This window comes from Hylaeus anthracinus, unplaced genomic scaffold (genome assembly GCF_026225885.1).
Source record: "Hylaeus anthracinus isolate JK02 unplaced genomic scaffold, UHH_iyHylAnth1.0_haploid 3, whole genome shotgun sequence".
Lineage (NCBI taxonomy): Eukaryota > Metazoa > Arthropoda > Insecta > Hymenoptera > Colletidae > Hylaeus > Hylaeus anthracinus.
The window spans coordinates 536041-557702 of record NW_026535284.1 but is presented as its reverse complement, the minus strand read 5'-3'; the positions used below and the strand labels follow the sequence as shown (position 1 = coordinate 557702).

At 45.0% G+C, this 21662-nt stretch overlaps 1 protein-coding gene across 2 annotated transcripts; it reads right to left on the bottom strand.

Moving 5' to 3' along the window:
• Positions 1 to 19424: 19424 nt before the first annotated feature.
• LOC128894266 (RISC-loading complex subunit tarbp2-like) lies at positions 19425 to 21432 on the bottom strand. Of its 2 annotated transcripts, XM_054155921.1 has the most exons (4): positions 21107 to 21432; positions 20981 to 21039; positions 20601 to 20884; positions 19425 to 20523 (listed from the first exon to the last, which is right to left on the bottom strand). In XM_054155921.1, the coding sequence occupies exons 2-4, from the start codon at positions 21027 to 21029 to the stop codon at positions 19861 to 19863; spliced, it is 996 nt and encodes a 331-aa protein (XP_054011896.1). In that variant the 5' UTR covers positions 21030 to 21039; positions 21107 to 21432; the 3' UTR covers positions 19425 to 19860. The 2 variants fall into 2 exon arrangements, with proteins under 2 accessions (XP_054011896.1, XP_054011895.1); XM_054155920.1 differs by having other exon boundaries at positions 20601 to 21039; positions 21107 to 21429.
• Positions 21433 to 21662: the final 230 nt, after the last annotated feature.

The window sequence follows — 21662 nt, the reverse complement described above, 5'->3', positions numbered from 1 at the left end:
GGTATTCACTCCCCACTGGAGATGGAACTTCCCCCTTCGTTGGGGGGGGGGGGGGAGGCGCGGGGGGGGGGGGGGGGCCCCGGTAGCATTCGTAAGAGATCCCGGTGCCCCTCCCCAATGCGCCGTGGCCGGCCACCGTGAGGTTTTAGTGGGTATTCCCCTTGATATCAAATCAAGGGGCGAGTCCCACACTACCCCCTTCTTATGAGGGGGCGTGCGTAAACGCATTTCCTCACGTAAAGAAAAAAAAAAGGGGAATATCAGCTAGGTCGTGGTTTTTGACCCGACCTGGAGGTTTGTGGAAAAGGCATGGTGACCTCGACCAACTGCCCCAGTGCCAGGAAAGCGTGAGTCCAGCCTCATGCTTCCGGCGATTTTGGGACCCGAGGCCAACCCAGTTCAGGTAGGGCCCACTGGTTGGGTTTTCCTTCTGTGGCGCGCGTGTGTGCGTGATCGCGGATCGTGTGTGGGTGTTCGCGAGCGTGCTCCGGAGCACCCCTTCTCGTCCGCGACAGGACCACCACCGGAGAGAACTCCGTTAGACTTCCCTCCGTCCTTTTCGCGAATCTCCCGCGTGACCTTGCGCGGTTTGAGAACGCGCCGCGTTTCGAAGGAGAGGGCCCCTTCGAAACGCGAAACCGTTAATTCCCGGCGTAATCTTTTTCCGATTGTATTTGATTCTAGGGCGGACTATTTGGGTTGTAGTGGGTTGGGTGAGTTTTGACCTCCCCTGAGTTTCGCTCTCCGTAGAGCAGCCGGAGGGACGAAAGTAACGGACGCGTGCACTTGGCACTGGCGCCCAATTTTTCCAAATAAATTCGTCCGTGGAAATTATGCGACTGAGCGTGTCGATTAGCGGCTTTCCCGGCCGCCCACGCGAGGTACGTCACAACATGTACACATCAAAAGTATTTAACATTGCGCCTTCACCAAAAACTAACTCAACCAGGAATTAAAAATTTTTAATTTTGCGCCGACTACAAAAAGATCATTTAACATTATTTAATTTAAAGGAAATAAAAATTTAATATATTATTGAATATCATTTAATATAAATGAAATAGAAATGGTTTCATACTTTTTAGTGCAATTGTAATATTTTTTCGAAGTCGGTTATATTGTTTTTCCAAAAATTATTTTATTCTCGAAACAGCTTTTTTCAACTAGTGTGCACGATTTCTAAAAAACTATGGAACCGATTGCCTTCAAATTTGGGCAGCATGGTCAGTCAATATGCTTCTTTCGATTGACTAACCAAAAAATTAATACGTTGAAAATTTGTTTGTTTATAAGAAAAAGATCGATCGATTGTTTTGGATTAATCGGTAACTCGAGTTCAAAATATCGCCAGATCCTCAAATATTTTTTGTTTTTTTTTTTCGCTTCGTTAAACGATAGCTACATGTGTTTAAAAAAAAGATGTTCTTGGATTTTTGTTCAGGATTATCGAGAAAGCTACAATCTAGCACACCATCGGATATGGACCATCGCGGATCCCGGGGGCTGGGAGTTGTATTTTTGGAGGAAATCGATTCAATTTTTTTGTATATACACAGAAAAGATTAATAAATCTACATACCAAATTTCACCTTGATCCGTTGTATAGTTTTTTCAACAAAAAATGAGAAAAAAGCGGAAAAAAAGACATTCCCCCCTTAAGAGAGACGTGGTACAAAAGGCAAGCATTATTTCAACGAACTGGACGATAGATCTCCCAAATCTGGAATCCGGGACGTGACACTGGACGCCCCCTGACTCCCCCTGAATATGTCCTTAATTTATCTAATCTCATCGTCCTGGAAATGCACGACCCTCATCCATTCGTGCGAGGTAATATCAACAGCCAAACATTGGATCCGGGTTTCGACTTAAGTAATCTCCATGCGACGCATGAGCGCCGGGCCAATAAACCAAGTCAAAATTAAAATCTTGCGGGTAAACCCACCAGCGAGCTATTCTCGCATTGAGATCTTTTTTCAATGTCGTTGCTCGAATGGCGCTACAATCTTTCACTACGGTGAACCTGATGCCTAAATTTTTTTTGCATAGTTTTTGCTTTGTCCCGTGGTCCTCTTGGCTGTGTGGGTCTTAGCCCCTGTTCCGGTCACCTCGGTCTAATTGTAAGACCGGGGGGGGGGGGGGGGCAGTCACCCGACCATAGATTCTTCCCGTCTCTCGCTAGGCCCTCGCTTTCTTTTGGCCCGGACCTATCCTTATTGGGGACGTCGCTACTTCACGGGGTGGTCCATTATTGGGCGGGGCCTCGGTAATGCCGTAGTGGAGTTGAGTGTTGGGGGAACGGCATCCCTCAGGACCCGCAGTGCCAGCTTGCGTGTTTTAAGATGGAAAATCTTTTTATTTTCGAACAGCTGAAATTCATGTCCCGTTATATGGTGAAAAATGCTGTGAGGCGATGAAATGAGTGGGTAGTAACAGAATAAACATGTCCCGTTACACAGCTTGAAAAGTGGAGGGAAATGCGATGAAGGTAGAGAAGCACAGCAAAGAAAGAAGAGGACGCACAGTATGATATTTCAGCGATCTAGCAGATAAAAACTTATGTGGTTTAATATTTCGGAAGCTATTAGGTCGTCCACACACGAAGCTACTCAAAAACGTCGAACAATCCTTCGTCACGAATAATATCGAGCTAATGGCTGCGAAATTGGAAAGTGTAAAGTGAAATTAGATTTAGATTAGCAGGAACAACATCAAGGAGCCGTAGCTGGTATTAGTTGTCCGTAGTAGAGATGGTTTGTGTGCATTTATCGTATAAAAATTTGTGCGTATAAAGAGATTTTACTGTAGTAACAATAAAATGTTCCGTTACAATTGGGTCTTAGTGCGTCACAAAGCAATGAAGGGGTTTTCTGAGAAAAAAAATGTCTTGTCGCGAAAAATCATTAAGGTACAGCAGGTAGTTAGTTTAGTTAGTTAGATCAGTTAGTTTAGTTAGTTAGATTTTCAATCTTTTCAACTCTTGCGTGTGCGCGAATTCTGTCAATTTTTCTTTTTCCACCGTGTCGGCGCGATTGAGAGCTCTATCCACCCCCTGTCAGACTATTCCTGGGCCTGGGACTCCGTTCTCAGCCTACGTGTTCCGTAACCCGGGCGGGATCTTATCCCTTCAAGTTTGCCACCACCCGCCACTCCCTTTCCTGTCTTCGTTCCCTAGCACTGCCCCCTTCCCTCTTACCACTCCCACCTCTGTGCTTGACGTGTTAGTTATGTCGCGAGCAATTCGGAGACCCTTCCTCCTCCTTAGTTGACTAACCTACCCCTCTCGGTTCCCTATCTCGGCGATGGGCCGTTAGCATCGCTCGATATTCGGGTTGCCGGCTTGTACCTTACATCCCAATGCCCCCCCCTTTTTTTCAATGGCGATGAGTTTTGGAGGAGTGACGTTCCACACTTCCCGAGATGTTGGTTTACCCTTCAGTCCATAGGTGGAGCGCTCCCTCAGTACTGTGCCTGCTAGCCGTGGCCGGCTTACCAGTAGACGGAATTCTGATCGAAGACTTAAATGCTATTAGCAATCTGAGGTAATTGTACAGCCTTAGGTGGGGGTATGCTGAAAATTTTCAAAAAACCGCAGGAATTAGTACAGTTTAGCAGGGTGAGGAAACAACAGCCAGGGGCGGGCTGGGAGAGGAGGGACCAAGGAAAGGTAGTTGGTACGCCGAAAATGAGGTGACTTATACACTAAGTTTTGTGACGGATCCGGGGCGTGGGCAGCCGGGAAAGCTGCTAATCGACACGCTCGGTCGCACAAATTCCACGAACGCAATTTATTTATTCCTAAGAGAATCTTGGCGCCAGTGCAAAAACACGCGTCCGTTATCTTCCCCCTTCTGACTGCTCAAGAGGAGAGCGGGCTCAGAGGAGGTCGGATTAGACAAAGAGAAATAAGGAAACTCTGATCCACGAAAGTGAAATTGGGCTTTATTTAGCCGAAAACAAAGGGGGGAATTCCGCGGCACACACACACCGCAAAGGAAGAAGGTGTGGCGACTACGCGCCGAAGAGGAAACGCGACGCGGAATTCCCAATACAATTCTAGAATCGGCGCGACTTAATTCTACGGGGTCCTCGCGAACAGAGAATCCGCCCTAGAATAAAATACAACCCAAAAAGTATTACGCCGGGAATTAACGGCCGCGCAAGGCCACGTGAGAGATACGCGAAACGAACGGAGGGATCTCCAAGGGTTCTCGCCTCCGGTGGTGGTCCTGTCGCGGACGAAAAAGTGCTCCGGAGCACGCTCGCGGACACGCACACTAGGTCCGCTCTCACACACAGGCACGCAAGAGAGAAACCCTAACACGTGGGCCCTACCTGTCTGTGGGGATGGCCTCGGAGTCTTAAAATCCTTCTCGAAAGTCCTCCAAACGGGGAGTGTAGTGAGGCAGCACCAACCACCAACACTCGCGCAAGAAAACTACTGTATCTTTTTCTTTATTGCAAAAGCAGAAAAGGGCGCTCGCTCGCGTGTCTGTCGCGATTCGCGGCTCAACCGTCAATTGTTCGCTTCCAAATTTTTGCGCTCTTCTCATCGCCGGCTCGCGGCTCTCCCCACCCAGGAGCTTTAAGGGGCTCTTTACGGTGTGCCACCACCATGGCATCTTCAAACGTCGATGGCTCTCGAGCGGCGTCTTGTCTCCCGTGGTTGCAGCTCCGAGGACGATGGTAGGGCTGACCATCTTCAGAGGGTGGCAAGTCCTCTGGGTGGTGGCCACACCGGGGTCCCTGGGTGGAGGATACCGCGACCGGCGACTTGTCGCGCTCGCGCGAGGACGCGGCGTGGACCGCGAGTACGGGGGAGCGCTAACGAAAAGGGGGTCGCGACACGCATTCCTCCATACTACTCTCGCGGACCACCTACGCGGCGTGTTCGGCGAGGACGGAGCGAGGACCCTCCGGGGTCAGGGTGTCTTCGTGACGGGCAGAAAAATTCTGCTCCGTCACAGTTTAAAGAATAACATGAAGATTAGTGGTTAGGATGAAATTTTGTACGCTATGTACAAGGCCATGTGCAACCCATGAGTAAACTTGCACGGTTGTGCGAAAAATGAAAGGAAGGCACTACACGTTTAATCTCTAAGTGGCGATCCAGCCGCAACCCATGCCAGGTGGCACTATGTTATTGAAAGAATACCTCATTGAATCTGCTGAAGAGAGGAAACTTGACCTTAATCCTATATGGAATTGTGTGTATGTTGAAGTCCTTGAGCCTTTGAATGAGGGGGTTACCAGTCTCTTCGACGCTGAACTCATCTATCAGGCGCTCGACATATTCACTCAACAAGGGAGTACCAGTCGTCTCCCTGAGAACCACCGTGCGAGTGAGTCTAGGGACATTAGTTATAAATTTCAGGATTTTGTTCTGAATACATTGGATTTCGGTTTTCTTGGTTTAAGAAATGCATTCCCACCAGACTAGAGCCCCGTAAGAACCAGTCTGATACAGATACAGTAAATGGATAATCTGATTTTCCTCCACAAGTGGGAAGAGGGAGAGATATACGGTTTTAAGGCACCGTAAGCTTTTAAAGTTTTCTTGATCTTCAATCGCCAGGTTCCAATTAAGTCTGGAGTCAAGTTTAACAACCAAGTAAGTGACCGAGTTTGCCCAGCTAACAGCAGTTCCACCAACCCTCAGGTTATTAGGAGTAGATTCATGTTTTCGAGTGAGGATTATCGCCTCAGTCTTGTCAGCGTTTAAGGACAATTTCCAGCGGGAGAAAAAGTCGAAAACATCATCCAGATATAGTTGTATTCTCTGACAAGCCATTCGAACTCTGGTGGATGAGGTGATTAGAGCTGTGTCGTTTGCATACAGCGCGAGGATGCAGTTAAATTGCTTCGGGATATCATTAACGTAAATATTGAACAAAACTGGTCCAAGAATGGATCCTTGAAGAACTCCCGCCAAGACCGGACGGTCAGTAGATATAGACCCACCAGCACTAACCCGAAAGGTCCTATCGGAAAGGTAATTAAGGATAAGTTTTATTAGGTTATCGTTAAATTTTAAAGTGCGGAGTTTGAATATCAAAGCGTGATGCCATACCTAATCAAACGCCTTTGCTAGGTCAAGAAGCACCATAACAGAAGCCTTGTTAGTGTTCATTCCATGTATAATATGTTGAGAAATTCTTGTAATTTGGTGAAGTGTGGAGTGCATTTTTCTAAAACCGAACTGCTGTTCAATAATAGTTTCGTTTTCCCTCAAGTGACCATGAATATGTTTGGATATCACCACTTCCAGGGCCTTACCTAGTAATGAGAGAAGGCTGATGAATCTGTAACTGGAGGACGGATCGCTCGGTTTTCCGGGTTTATGAATCGGAACCACCTTCGCCACCTTCCAAACCGAGGGAAAATATGAGTTCTCCAAGCAAAACTTGAAGATATAATAAATCTGGACAATGATTTTCTTGGAAGCATGCTTAAGCATAGGTGCGGTGATACCATCAATGCCAGGGGCCTTCCCGTTTCTGAAGCATTTAAAAATATCCATAATGTTTACCGGAGACAAATCCCTGGCCATCAATGAGGTAGAATTGACCGAAAGGTTCATGATGAACTGATCCACCATATCCTGTAGTGGAAAGACCAGGGAGGTAGCTGCACTGAAGACCGACTCGAACTGGTCCGCCAGAGTCTCAGCCTTATCCGTGGCACCGATGACAATGCGACCACCACTATTGAAATTTGGTAACGGAACTTTAAAATTGTTGGTAGTTAGAGTTTTATATGTAGCCCAGAAAGTGGAAACCTTACATCTTGATGCCACCGAGTCCTATTCTATGGGTCGTGGGGTGCTCCGGATAGCTCTCTGCAGTGCCTTGGGGGTCAAGGCCAGCTTGTGGCCGCCCGTCCACCTCCCTCGGGCTTGTCTAATGCTGTAACGGACCTATCCTATTTGGGTTTTACGGTTGGGTTGTGTATCCTGGTAGCTCTCAATTCCTACCGACCCGGCTGTCTCCTTGTTTATTGTGCGATGACCACCCGCCACAGGGTTCACTTGAGATCCCTCCTTTTCCGTATCGGAAAGTTATTTCTTTACCGGTAAGGGTCATCACCCCATCCACAGGGTTGTTGGGTACATTTTCATGGAACCGTTATCTCTTTGCGTGAGATGGTGTAGTTGTTTGGTACAGTCACCACCCGTCCTAGGTCAGGGAACTTCCCTCTATGAGGGAGGCGCGCAGACCCTTCTCTAGTGATGGTTTTTGTTTTTTCTTTTTTACACTTATTGCTGGGGAGTGCCATTTACACTTGGCTAGTGAGAGTGTTCGTGCGTGTAGGAGGTAGGGCAGGGGGCCCCGTCCACGCCCCCCGTCAGTGGACCCCAGTATGTTCAACCATTTCATTGAGGAAATTCTCCTTGAAGAATGGGAAACATCCCTAAGAGAACTGTTCCGTTTAGCCGGGAGAATTCACATCCGAGAAGTCCTCAAGAAAGAAGCGCGCAAGTCTCAAGAATCAAGGGGAAGGGCGAGGAGCCGTCGAAATATCATTTTCCTCGAAGATGCTTTCAAGTCCAGATTGAAGGCTAAACACTGGCGTCTCACTCAAGGTTTTGAGTAGGTTTTCCTTGAGACGAAGGACAAACGTCGAGACGCTAACTGTCTGTAAAAAGCCACTTAGATCTTTTGGTTTACCTCTTTTATAGGGAGAGGTGTTCGAACTCAAAGCAGCTTCGGAGGTTGGAAGATTTAACTGAAGTTGGTTGTCCGAGTTGAACTTGCTGCGGTCGAGACGGCATGAACATGCCGCGCAATATTCTGAAATTCCACCGTCACGACAGTGTGAAGATGTTGCGACGTGTGAAGATGCTCCTGCGAACGAGCGGAAACGAGTTCCCGTTCTTCCGGTTGTCAAAAGCCGGGAGATATTTGAAATGGAGAGTTCAGTGACAGAATTGTTACCGAACGGACGTCTTTACCATTGTGACGTTCGCATATCGACCGTCCAAACCGCGGATATATTTTGTCTTCATAATAAACCGACAACAGAGTAGGCATTTGTATATTCGAACGTCACGCTATACCTTAGACTGAGAAGCGTTTAGTAAGTAAGAGAGAACCTATGCGATAACAGCTACGGGCGCGGAGCGAGCGATCTACTTCTTGCCATATCATGTGCTCCTGATACGACCACGGTACGGCCGCGGCTTATTCACTATCGTAAAACGCGGATTCGGTTGCTTTACCGCGAAGTACGAAAGTACAATCGTTCTCCTAAATTTAAGTCACAGCTACAGATCCAGTACGATTCTTGGTACTCGTTACCACCCACTGGTGGGTGGCCAGGTCTAATAAAATACTACACCTTTTCACCGAATTTAAGCGCAGCGTCAGCAAAGGAACCGCCGACAGTGGTTATCGTTGGCGTCAGCTACCAAAAACAGATAAGACGAAACCTAAACATCTAGGAAGCGTTCCGAGCGGGATGTATTGTCTACACGCAATGAAAAGAAATCAACCAGTGTAATGTCCAGAGTTCCGGAGTGGGCGTGTGCCGGGCGTGCACCCGGTTCTCGAGTGCCGAAATTTTGGGGCGTACCCTCCGATCGAAAATGGAGTTTCGAACGGGATCTCGAATAATGATTGGTATGTAATTAATATCTTATTTCTGTTTTAGATTTGATTGGCAGAGAAAATCCCCGACAAGATGGCGATTTTGAACCGAGCGGAAATCCAGAATCAACGTGGCAGAGCGTGGCGTGAACGAGCGGTAAACTAATAGTAATATAATAAGAATAAATATATACTAATTATTAAATAATAACACTTCTATTCGTCTTTACAGCGTTCCTGAATCTACACGTAGGTATATTTCATGTATTTCAGATATCGAGAATACGAACAATTCCAAGGTGAGTATTGTTTATGAATTTCAGCCGTTAGGTGTTTACGAGATTCGAAATGGTAAGTATTATTTATATATTTCAGTGTACGGCGACGAAGATCCGGGTCTCAAGGGCAACGTTCGACCGAAGGTCGCAACGGTCTCGAATTTAAATACTAACGATTTTCCTTCGCGGATGAAAGTAATTTTATAATAATTTATACATAAACTTTAACGGATGAAGAAACAGAATTTAAAGAAAAGGTTTGTCTCGAGGAAAACCTCCGTCGGAAACCTCCTGCGGAAAGGGCAGGAATCTTCAGGACGGAATTAGTTTAACCAAGGGAAATGGATTGTTAGAAACGATCCCAAGAAACATACATTCCTCGGGAAATCGTACGTGAAGGGAAAAAGGATCAGAATATAAGGATTTTCACAAGAGACAACTTTCCGAAGGAAACGTTCGACGAGAACTTTCCTGTAATTGCATGCTGAATTTAAATATAAGAATATAAAGAAAGAAAAACAGTTAATACGTCGAGAATTACGCAAGAGAATCATAGCGTGATTTTCCTTGTCGAAATAATTATATTCGTAATTACTTGTGTAATTATAGCACTGAAATTATTACGCGCAGAAAATGAAAATGTTCTTCTCGTAGAATATCTCATACAGGAGTTTCACAAAGGTTTTAAATGTGATTTAACTACAATATTGCCGTAAATAATACGGTTTATTATCATTGGTACGCTAAGTACGCGTAAAACTACCGGTACTGCCGGTTTACAATAGTCTCGCTAAGAGATAAATCAAAGTACAGCTTAATCGTAGGAATATTGAAATCGAAGAATTGAAATACTTTCGTATGGAGTTGGATCTCCTTATACAGTCTTCATGATCAGCACCTAGACCGTGGTGGCTTATTCCAATCACCACACCCACTCCATCGTTCAAGCCCGCCAAGTAGTAAGTCCGAAATTTTTAAATACTCATAAATAGTAATCGCGAGGGTAGAATCAATCAAGATCAGGATTCCGTCCAGACGCGAGTCGTTTATGAGAGGCGTAGGACAAAAAGCAAGCATTATTTGAACGAATTGGACGACAGATTTCCAAATCTGAAATCCGAAACGTGACACCATATCTCAAAGTTGATAAAGTTATTGTTGTAAATAAATATTCAAAGTTATTGTTCGTTTATAAATAGTGTTGTTATAATGGTTTCTCCTCGCTGTTCGACGCCCCGGCGCACAGTGCGTCGATTAATGGACAAAAATCGAAAAATGATGTTTTTGCTAGAGCACAATCTAGCATTTTATTTTGTTACCTAGATGTCAATAGCTTGAAATTGTTTGTGGTTGTTAAGGAACCGCACTTATTTACAATTATATGGCGGCCTAATTGTAGCATATTATCACGTTCAGTTTCAGTTCGCTGTTTACGATAGTACAATTTACTTCTTTTTTTTTCACTTAGTCTGTAGTAATATTCATTCTTCATAGCTCATTTTCTCTGTCGTGGATTCCACTATTATGAGTATGTTTATTTCATAGCTGTTGTCTATATTAACAGTTTACTGATTATTAAAGAATTCTTATGCGCGAGATTCAAAATTAAATTTTAAAATGGACTTAAAAAAAAACGTAAAAAAATGTATCAGTGATTCTTTTATATTTGGTTCCTCTAACTCTATATTTCATGCAAACAATGTCCACTTTTGCTACTACCTGCTAATATTTGAGAAATAAATTTTTTTAGAACGAGTCGTTAAAATCAAAAATATTGAAATTGCTGAAAAGTGGATCTCGATAGAGCAATGTAACAAAGTTAGCGGAATAAATTTTGATAATAACCATTATAAATGACATAATAATTAATATAAGACCGCGCACCTGGCCTGGGCGACCAGGTCAGGCGGGGAGGCGATACCCCGACGCGGCGCGTCCCCAGGTGGTGGATAGGGAAACGCTCGCCACGTACTCTTCGGAGTGCGTGGAGGGTAGGAGTGAAATAAAATAGCTCCCGCGGACCAAACACTAGGGGAGGAAACCCTGAATCAAAAACCAATCATGGACAGTTTAAATAAAGAGGAGGAATCTACGGTGCAGGGGGTCGGATCCCCAGTACCGGCGTCCGTCAAGGGTGAGCAAGCGGGCCCCGGGACGTCGTTATTTGACGACCGCAGTGCTACGCAGGTTGACCACTTGGCCTGCGTAGCATTAAATGCTACAAGTGAAGGGACGAACGTCTCCGGATCCGTCCGGAGGACGAGATAGACGTCCACATCGTCGGACGGTGGCCGCCGGAGGCGACGCGGCACGGATGACAACCCATTCGTGCCGCCTCGGAGCCTGGTCTGGAGCCCTGTCCGCCAGGAAGTGGCCGCAGTATCTCCCCAACTCAGCGAGAGAGACGCCGTGACACAAAGTGTCCCAGGCCAGGTACCCCCGCTGCGGAGTACTGGCTTTTGTGGCCCAGGAAATGTGGCCAATTCTGATCGCGCCGATGCTAACGACCACGGTGTCGGGGACCGGGCATTCAAAACTTTGGCGACCCTCGAGCGAGCGGAGAACTCGCAAATAGCGGCGATGAAAACCGTCCTTGATGTCATGCGACAGGCATCCCTCAAACAGAGGAATGTCAGCATGGACATCAAGGACGGAATGCAGAAGCTGGCGGAGGCGGTGGACGCTCTGGGCCATGGGCAGGTGGAGAGACAGCGTGTCCTCCACATGCTGCAGGCTCTCGGCACGCCCACTGCCACGCCACCTGGAAACACACCCGCCCCTCGGTCACGGCTTGATCGAAAACGAGACCAGGCCGTGGTTTCCAGCCCAGAGGAAGAGGCTGGTAGGGCGAAGAAAAAGCCGGCCATGGACCAAGAAAAATGGTCCACGGTGGTGGAGACAAACCGTCTGATCCTCCACTCCCACGTCCAAAGCCGCGGAGAGACGAGAAGGGGCAGATATCTGCCAAACGTCCGTCAACGTCGACGGCACCGAAGAACTCTGCTCCTCCAAAGGAGCAGCGGGCCGTCGACGGGGAAAGAAAGAGGATGAGGAGGAAAAGGCGCCGGCGGACAGTGCATCGAACAATGGACAAAAGTACAAAAAAAATTTTTGAAAATTTTTGTTTAGCTACTGGGATTAGTAAGTACAATTGTATTTCGCGCCTTTTCCTGGAGATCATAGTTGTAGTACCTCTCACTCTCCATAGTGGCGCCACTGAGTTTAAAGCTTACGAAATATTCTCCAACCGAAAAGATTTATTCAGCTTTCCGTATTATTTTTTATCGTATTCAAAACGAGTCTCACGATGTGTGGTAAGTAATTTTGAACTATTTTGAACACTTTTCCAGTTTTTTTAACTTCAAATTTGTTACTATCTTCTTTTCTTCTGAACAAGAGTTTGAAATTGATTTTTCTCAAAAAAGGTAAAACCGTCTCTAGGATTTTTAGCTGAAACTCTTTATTGGATTGCCTAGTAAAAGATTATGAAAGAAAATTCTGCCCCAATTCGCCCCTCTAATTGTAATAAAATTTTGTTTTAGAAAACACGCTATTAACGAACAACGATATTTTCATTAAGTGGCATTCCACTCCGAGCAATGCTAGGAATTGTGAAATTTTTAAATTCACTTCGAATTATTTCAAGTTAAGTGATAGTTCAGACAAAGTTCAATCTGAAGTTTTTAAGTTCTGTGAGCTTTTTTTTCAATAAGCCAGAAAATACAGATGAGAGTTTACAAAATTTTATTTCAAACTTGTCAATTGATTTGGATACCGATGACTCTGAATAATTTGTAATTGTTTGAAAAACACTTTTAATAAGTTTATTATATGTAATTTAAAAAAATAGAAAATTAAAAACATTGTCTAATTACTCATTTGATTTTTGTTTATATCTTCCATATGTCCAGTGCACTGTGCGCCGCCCTAAAACCAGGCGGACCGCTGTCCTCCTAAAACCGGCCGAGGGCGTGACGTACGCGTCCATTGTGGGTGCGATACGTCGCCAGGTCCGGCCGGAGGAAGCGGACACGGAGGTCCGCCAAATAAGGACGACGCGGGAAGGGGCCGTCCTTCTGGAACTTGGGCGCTGTGGGGACAGCGCCAGGTTCCAGTCCGCGCTCTAGACGGCGGTGGGGGACACCGCGGCAGTACGGGGCCTGAAACCCCGCGCGACGGTCGAAATCCTCGATCTTGATTGCGTTACGACCTCAAGGGAGGTCGTAGACGCGGTCGTGCGGGTGACAGGGGAGTCGCCGGAGGAAATTCGCGTCTCCGTTCTCGCGACGAACCCCCGAAAGCTGCGGAAAGCCATGGTGGAGCTTGGCGAAGGAGCTGCCGTTAAGCTCCTGCCCGCCGCCAAACTGATGATCGGCTGACTGAATTGCCGCATCCGGCGCTGGACGGATGTTCAGCGTTGCTTCCAGTGCCTGGGCTACGGACACACTCGTAGAGAGTGTAAAGGCCCGGACCGGAGCAACGCTTGCCGGAAGTGAGGCAAGGATGGCCACAAGGCGGCGGCGTGCGAGGCCACCTCCCACTGCCATTTGTGGCAGGGAAAAAGGACGTGGCGATGGACCACGTCGCGGGCTCGGGGAAGTGCCGGATCTTCCGGGAGATCCTTGCCGCAAAGAAGGGTAAGCCCTCTTCGCGGCCACGGTAAGGATCCTCCAGGGAAACCTGAACTGGTGTCGACATGCCGATGACTTGCTAACGCAGCTTGCTGTGGAGAAGCAGGCTGCGGTCGTTATCGCAAGCGAGCAGTACCGCGATCGGGACTGCTCCACCTGGTTCAGGGATGATCTCGGCACCGCGGCAGTGTGGATCTCGGATCCACGGAGAGTCCATATAGACTCTCACGGGGCTGCCGCGGGACACGTCTGGGTCACCAGCGGTGTCCTCACGTACGTCAGCTGCTATCTGTCCCCGAATGATAGCATCTCCGAATTTCGGGGAAAGCTCTAGCGACGTGCTAGAGGACACCTTACGCGACAAGTTCGATGGGCTTGTCGTGGCTGGTGACTTCAACGCCCGAGCCTGTGAGTGGGGAATGCCTCGCCCCGATACAAGGGGGAGGTTGGTGGTCAAGATGGCCCTCAGACTGGGACTCGTGTTGAACGTGGGGTCAATGCCGACGTACCGACGCCCTGAATTCGGAGACTCGATACCAGATGTCACCCTGGTGTTGAGGATCTGGTCCAGAGAGCGGCAAACTGGAGGGTGATTGGTGATTTCACCGGTAGCGATCATATCTACATCACCTTCCAGTTGATCGGCGAGCGGCAAGCGCGGCCTCCGGGGATTAGACGCCCGAGATGATATGTCACCTCTCGCCTGGATGAGGATAGGCTCTACGCCACTCTCCAGGCGGGCGTGGTGGCCGTGCCGCAGACCCCGCGTGACCCGTCCGATAGAGCGGGTGCCGAAGCCATCGTGCGCGGCACCCTTCACCTCATCCGACGGGCATGCGACGAGTCAATGCCAAAGAGGAGCCCATTCTCCGGCCGCCGGCAGGCGTACTGGTGGACCGACCAGATCGCCTCCCTCAGGAGGGAAGCCCTGAGGCTCCGGCGACGAGCTCAACGAGCTCGAAGTCGACCGGAGGCCGCCGTGCTGTCGGAGGACTACAAGGCGGCCAAGAAAGCCTTAACTCGTGCGATCAAGCAGAGTAGAGCGCGGTGTTGGCGCGATTTCTGCGACGACCTTAACCGAGATCCGTTCGGAGACGGGTACAAACTCGTCACCTGAAGACTCGGTGGGATGTTCGCGAGTCCGGAATTGGACGCAACCACGATGCGGAGCATTGTAGACACTCTGTTCCCTGCACATCCGGTGAGGAGACACAATCTCGATCCGGTGACAGGGGCGGACGTCCCAATGTCCACCGCGGCGGAAGTCGCCGTGGCGGCCGGGGCTATGAAGCCCCGCAAGGCCCCGGGCCAGACGGTATGCCGTCCGAGACCCTGCGTATGGTTGCGAAGAGGTGTCCCGACCTTCTGCTGCGTATGTACAACGCGTGCTTGTACACGGGTATTTTCCCGGCGCAGTGGAAGGTCGCTCGGCTCGCGTTGATCAGCAAGGGGAAAAGGGAACTAGGAACTCCGTCATCGTATCGTACGCTGTGTTTGCTAAACACAAGCGAGCTGGTGATGGAGAGATTGGTGAAACCCCGGTCGCACGAGGCGATCTTGGCTGCTGGAGGTCTTTCGGACCACCAGTACGGCTTCTGGAAAGGGAGGTCCACCGTGAACGCGATCTCTCGCGTGGTATACGCTGTACGTGTCGCCGATACGGCTTGCCACGCCGCGGGACCCGTCGTCCTGCTGGTGACGCTGGACGTACGGAACGCGTTCAACACGGCACGGTGGACAGACATGTTGGAGGCGTTGGAAACAACGTTTCGGCTCCCGGAGTATCTACTGCCAGTGATGGCGGATTATCTCCGGGACCGAAGGCTGTTGTACGAGACGTCGGACGGGCTCCGTGAACGACCGATCACTGCGGGTGCTGCGCAGGGATCGGTCATGGGGCCCGATCTGTGGAACGTCATGTACGACAGCCTCCTCCGCATGGGTATGCCAGAGGATTCGTTCCTCGTCAGCTATGCTGACGACGTCGCCGTGGTCATCATGGCGCGGACCGCCGAGCTGGCTGAGCTTAAGCTGAACCAGGTCATGCGCCGAGTGGAGCCATGGATGGAAGACCACGGGCTACAGCTGGCGATTCCGAAAACGGAAATCGTCATGCTGACACGCCGACATATCCCCACCATCGTCCCGATGACTGTTGGGACCGAGACCATCCAAACTCGGTGGTCTGCGAAGTACCTGGGTGTTGTCTTGGACAACAAGCTCAGCTTCGCGGAACATATTCGGAGGGTCTCGGTCAGGGCGGCGTCGTTGGCGACAGCACTTAGCCGACTAATGGCAAACCTGGGCGGCCCGAAGCCGAGCAAGAGGAAACTCTTGCTCTCGGCAACCCAGAGCGTCCTGCTGTACGGAGCCGAAATATGGGCAGATGCCCTTCGGCTCCGTAAGTACAGAAGCTGCATGTCTGCCGTACAGTGCCAGCTGGCGCTTCGGGTGGCGTGCAGCTACAGGACCGTCTCCAAGTGCGCAGTGCAAGCGGTCGCTGGAGTAATACTCATCGACCTGCTTGCATTCGAGCGGAAGAACATCTTCCAACGCTCCTTAAAGACTGGGCGGGCCGAAGCCGTGTCCCACGAGCGCGCAGCCACGCTGCGCGCATGGCAACAACGCTGGGAGGCTGCCCAGCCGGGTCGGTCGACGGCTTGGCTAATAGAGGATCTGGCCACCTGGATATCCAGGGTCCACGGTGAGGTGAATTTTTACGTTCTTCGTGTGTGACCGCTTCGCCAGAGTTACAGTAGATCTTTGCGCCCTCGTAGAGGACGTCACCCTCGACAACATCGTGGGGGTGATGCTACGGAGGCCAAGCGAATGGGAAACGGTCGCGCACTACGTGGAGCGTGTGCTGCGTCGCAAGAGAGAGGAGGGATGCCTGGAGGATACTCCGGGCTCCCCCTAGCTTCGGTACTATCCGACCGGCGGAGGCCGTAACGGGGCCTAGTTGCCATGCCCCCGGACTGTTGTTATGCGAAAGCAGGTCTGGTCCGGGGGGCTAACGTGGGAAGCGGGTGGTTTTTTAGTGAGTAGAAATGTCATACTACCGGGTACTGGCATCGTCCACCGGCACCCGGTGCCTATAAAGATTTTTCCACCCGCAAAAAAAAAAAAAAAATTAATATACGAAAGTTATAATTAAAAAAAATTAATATAAGAAAGTTATAATTAAAAAAAATTAGAAATATATATTCGTTGCCTGTTATACTCTTAAATAATAGTTATAAAATATAGTTTACTTTAAATCTATTATTCATTTATTTTACATGTCGATATAAAATGATTATTGATGAGCGATTAAATAGCCATGTATAGTTTCATTCTTTTGGTTAGCAGAATTAATAAAAAAATGTCATATTTATTTATGTAAACATTTCAATGAAAATGTTTTAGCCACAAATGTTTATCTAAATCCATTTTCTATGTTACCAAGCACGAACAAATAAAAAAAATACAATAATATTAATATTATTAACCGACTTCGAAAAGGAGGAGATTACTCAATTCGACTTGTATATATATATATATATATATTATTTTTTTAAGGTATGTTCACCGATTACACCGAGATGGCTTGACCAATCGGAATGAATCTTGTTGCATCTTGTAGAGCATGCCCCCCCCCCCCTCCCCGGTGGTCCCATTATCAAGACTTTTTGCGATTTGTCATTTTTTACCCGTTTTTTTACCAAAAATCTGTGATTTTTAGATATGCTTGCCGATTATGTTGAGATGGCTTGATGAATCAGAGTGAAACCTCTTGCATCTTGTCGAATATTTCTTCCAGTTGGTCGCGTAAAAGAAACATTTTGTGATTTGTCATTTTTTACCCGTTTTTTTTTTAAAATAGAAAAATTTTGTCTTGCTTCTTACTCCGAGACGGATGGACCAATCAGATTGAAACTTCTTGCATCTGGAAAACATTTGCATTTGGTCCCATAACAAAACATTTGTCCTTGTCTTATTTTTTACCACTTTATATCACATTTTGTCGCAAAAAGCGTACTATTTCACATATGTTTGGCCTGAAATAGATGAAACCCCTTACATTTTGCTGCCGGAGAGGTTTTCGCAATGATCACAGATGCAAAAATTTATGAATTTCTGTATTGTTTGTAACTATTGTTATCGCAAAATTCCTATTATATGATGTAACTCGGTGAGGAAATTACCGAGCGTGATGGAACTTTTCGCATTTCATAACAGATGAATTGGTGATGTTCCCATTTGCAAAAATTTATGGACACTTTCATTGTTTAAAATCATTGTTGGTGCAAAATTGCTATGCTCTGGTGTAGCTCGACAAGGAATTTACCAAACGCAATCAATCCTTTCACATATAGTTGCACATGTATTTCTGATAATCCCATTTGCAATTATACAGGGTGTCCAAAAAATGTTGGATGTCCTTGAATAGGGTGTTTCGGGGTGGGGGGTGATTTGAAACAATTTTTTCTTAACGAAAATGTTGCTCGAGGCTTCGTTAAGGAGATATTCCAGACACAGAAACTTCCGACCAATCAGAGTGCGAGTATGCCGGAGGAGCGCCTGCGATAGCATAGGCTCCGAAACATCATATTAAATGCAATGCACCTTTTTCGGAGGCGGCGCAAAATTTAAAATTAAGTATATTCAAAATTGCCAAACTTGGTTTAACTTTCTATCGGAGAAACAAAAAATATGGTCTTTAATTATTGCTATCATTACATCTACTTTAGACATCATATTCATTAACACTATTCAATATCGCCGGCCCCACCAAATACTATCCCAAACCTATTCATACAGTATTTCCATGGGGAGAGTTTATACATTAGCAGTAATCAATAATGCCGCCCTTCCCCTCCAAAAAAGCCCCAAATCTACTCAAACTATATTTCCGTGTACATATTATATACATTAACTATTAATTCCACATAGACAATAAACATGTATACATTGACACCATTCAATATTGCCGCCTCTAGCAAAAGCTAACCCAAACCGGAATTAAAAATTTTTTACATTATGTGCCGTCTCCGAAAAAGGTGCATTGCATTTAATATGATGTATTTAATAATTTAACCAAATTCATCAAACGATGGTGAACAACAATGCAGTATAAATAGAAATTATTTCACACTTTTCAATGCATTTTCCCATACTTTTACCTAGAGCTAGTGCGTATTCATATAAATTACCTAAAAATTATTTCATACGTTTCACTGTACCTTTTTTGAAGTCGGTTAATTTTTTTTCCAAAAAATTATTTTATTTTTGTCCACGTTTGCCCATCATTCGTTTGCATCAATGTTGCAACGTATAGAATGTTAGAAACCACTAAATTTTGTATTTAAAATTTTTTCGATATCTCTTATTATTTCCGAATTATATATGCACAAATAAAAGTAGCGACACGGACAAAAGGGATGGTTTCTCCCTTACAACGCAAACCGGGAAAAAAATGAAAACCACGTGGTTCTTATGATTGCCTCACAAACAATTCTACAAAATTTCATCAAAATTGTGGTGTATCCAAAAATAAAAAAAATCATAACTCTTGATTGGGTAAACAGATTTCAATGATCAAACCATGTGTGTGTATGTAGATATGTAAAGTATATTCACATACTGTGTGTAAATATACGCCAAAGTATCAAAACTAATGAATTTCATCACAAACGTTACTTTTTCCATTGCAATATCAGCTACTATAGCAACAATTTTGCAATATTACATCATTTGCCATTATGATAGTTATAAACTAATACCATTGACACCGTAACATCGTTGAATTCAGAATGAAAGAACGCTTTTATTGATCTAGAAATAAATCAAAATTTTTAAAAATTTCGTGGAGAAGATAGGGTAATTCTTGAAAAGAAATGTTTAAAAATGTTTTGATAACTGGTAAACGCAGTTATAAACAAATCAAACATTAGTAGCCCAACATATATATTTTTTTACAATATTATTAATATATTATATCATATGGTATATAAATTATTTTTTTCTTCTTTAAGAGTAATTTATAAAAATAGTATGTTAAAAATAGCCTTTAGATGGAAACATGTGAAATTAAAGTAGTTAAAAATGGAAGCATGTCTCTTAACTAAAGCAGCGCTATTATAGTTAAAATCTAACATGAAGTGTAGTGTAGCGAGTCCTTTCATTTTACATAATTTTATTACTGTGGGTTTATTATTTTAATAAATTTTTTATTCTTTAAATGATAAATGCATAAGCAAACTGAATCAAAGCTGTTGTATTTGAGAAATCCTCTGGCCAACATAGTACTATAAGAAATTATGGTGTAGTTCTATCGCTATGATGTTTAAATTTACCTTTATACATAGAAAAACATTTTCATATATGTTATTTGAAATATAAAAACATATGTTCAACAAGCTTACGTAGGGTTTCTTTTTCAGCTTCTTCTGCTGTTATACCTGTACCTATTTGAAATATCATAGGAGCAGTATGTAACCCGAGTCCGATCGCATACATATTTTTGTTTGTTGTAAACGTAATTCTTTTTAAAGGTATTTTCAGCGTGTCATAAATAATGCTTTTTAAATTGTTCAAGTCACTTGAATAATATCCATCAGCTTTATATATGTCTGTCAAAGAATTTTTTTGTACTTGTGAAATGTTACAGAAAAAATTAGTTAACATATTGTGATAATCCTTAATCTGTGCCTTGTCTTGAAGCGAAATAGGCACAGATTTCAGATTTCTGTATATTTCTATTGCCTTTTTTGTTTTGGAACCGATAACCTCATCCACTTCCATATCTTTAATTCCTACACTTAATTCATCTACATATGTTTTTAATTTTTTGTTATTATTATTTCTTGTTAAATATTCAAAGACTTGTTTTGCTGCTCCTTGTTTGGCAATTTTTTTTTTATTTCCAGATGCTTCTTTGTATGTAGAAGCTACGGTACAACTCATGGTAAACATAGTATGGTGAGATGGTCCAGTTGTAGCAACAAGGGCATAACAAGGATCGGGCACTTTATTTGCTTTACAATATTCCTAAAAAAAAGTCTTATTAATAAAAATATAGATACAAATAATATTGTAATGGGAGTAATACTTCATGATATACTTACTTGTAGATATCCCACATAGTTCGTAATTTCATTTTGTTCTGAACTACAAACATCCGCATTAGAGATACTTAAACTATTAGATGTGCTATCTAAATTAGTTGCAGGAACAGGTACATCCACTACTTGGTCAACGATAGTATTTGTAGATGGTACAATTATATTAGACAATTGAGTTGTCTGAATCAATGATAATATATCTTCTGAAATTTCTTTTAACTGTATTAGTAACAATAATATTCCCTTTGCAGCATTTTGTTTGGCTTCTTTTTTGGTGGTTCCTATACCTTTATAATAATAATTTTTCCATTTAACTTCGATAGTAAATTGATTTTTTCCATTGTTAAGACCAGAAGATATTTCTGTATAATGAGGTAATTCACCTTGTTTTATAGTGAATTCTTGCAAAACCATTATTGGTGTTTTACTCATTTTACTAAATCTACATAAATAGGTCTATTAGTATCAGAATTACTTTTGATAATGAAATTTATATTTTATAACTTTACCAAATACAATTTCTTTCCAAACTTTTAGGTAATGTGTATCATAAATATTGTTATCGATCATTGATTATTTTATATATGTTGTTTTAACTATTCCATATCGTTTTCATATAACAGACCATAATAGATTGTAATAGCATCAAATAGCATCTAATAGACAAAACAGACAACACCCTATAAATCCAGATAAATCAGCATTGAGAATAGATCAGAAATCACGTAAGGGTGCGCAGGCGATAAACTGGCCCCACCAACGGGGAGTAAGTGAACTACTAGATAGTTCCTCCCATTTTTCAGGCACAATAATGAAAACAATATACAGAGTGTCCAAAAAATGTGGTCACACCTTGAAAGAGGTGGTTCGGGAGGTGATTTGAAACAACTTTTTCCTTAGCGAAAATGTTGTCCAAGATATTAACAAAAAGACCTTGACCAATCAGCGGGCGCCATTAGCATACTCGCACTCTGATTGGTCGGGGAGCGCGGCCGCCTAGCGCGTAGCGTACGCTACCGCGAGTATGCTAATGGCGCCCGCTGATTGGTCAAGGTCTTTTTGTTA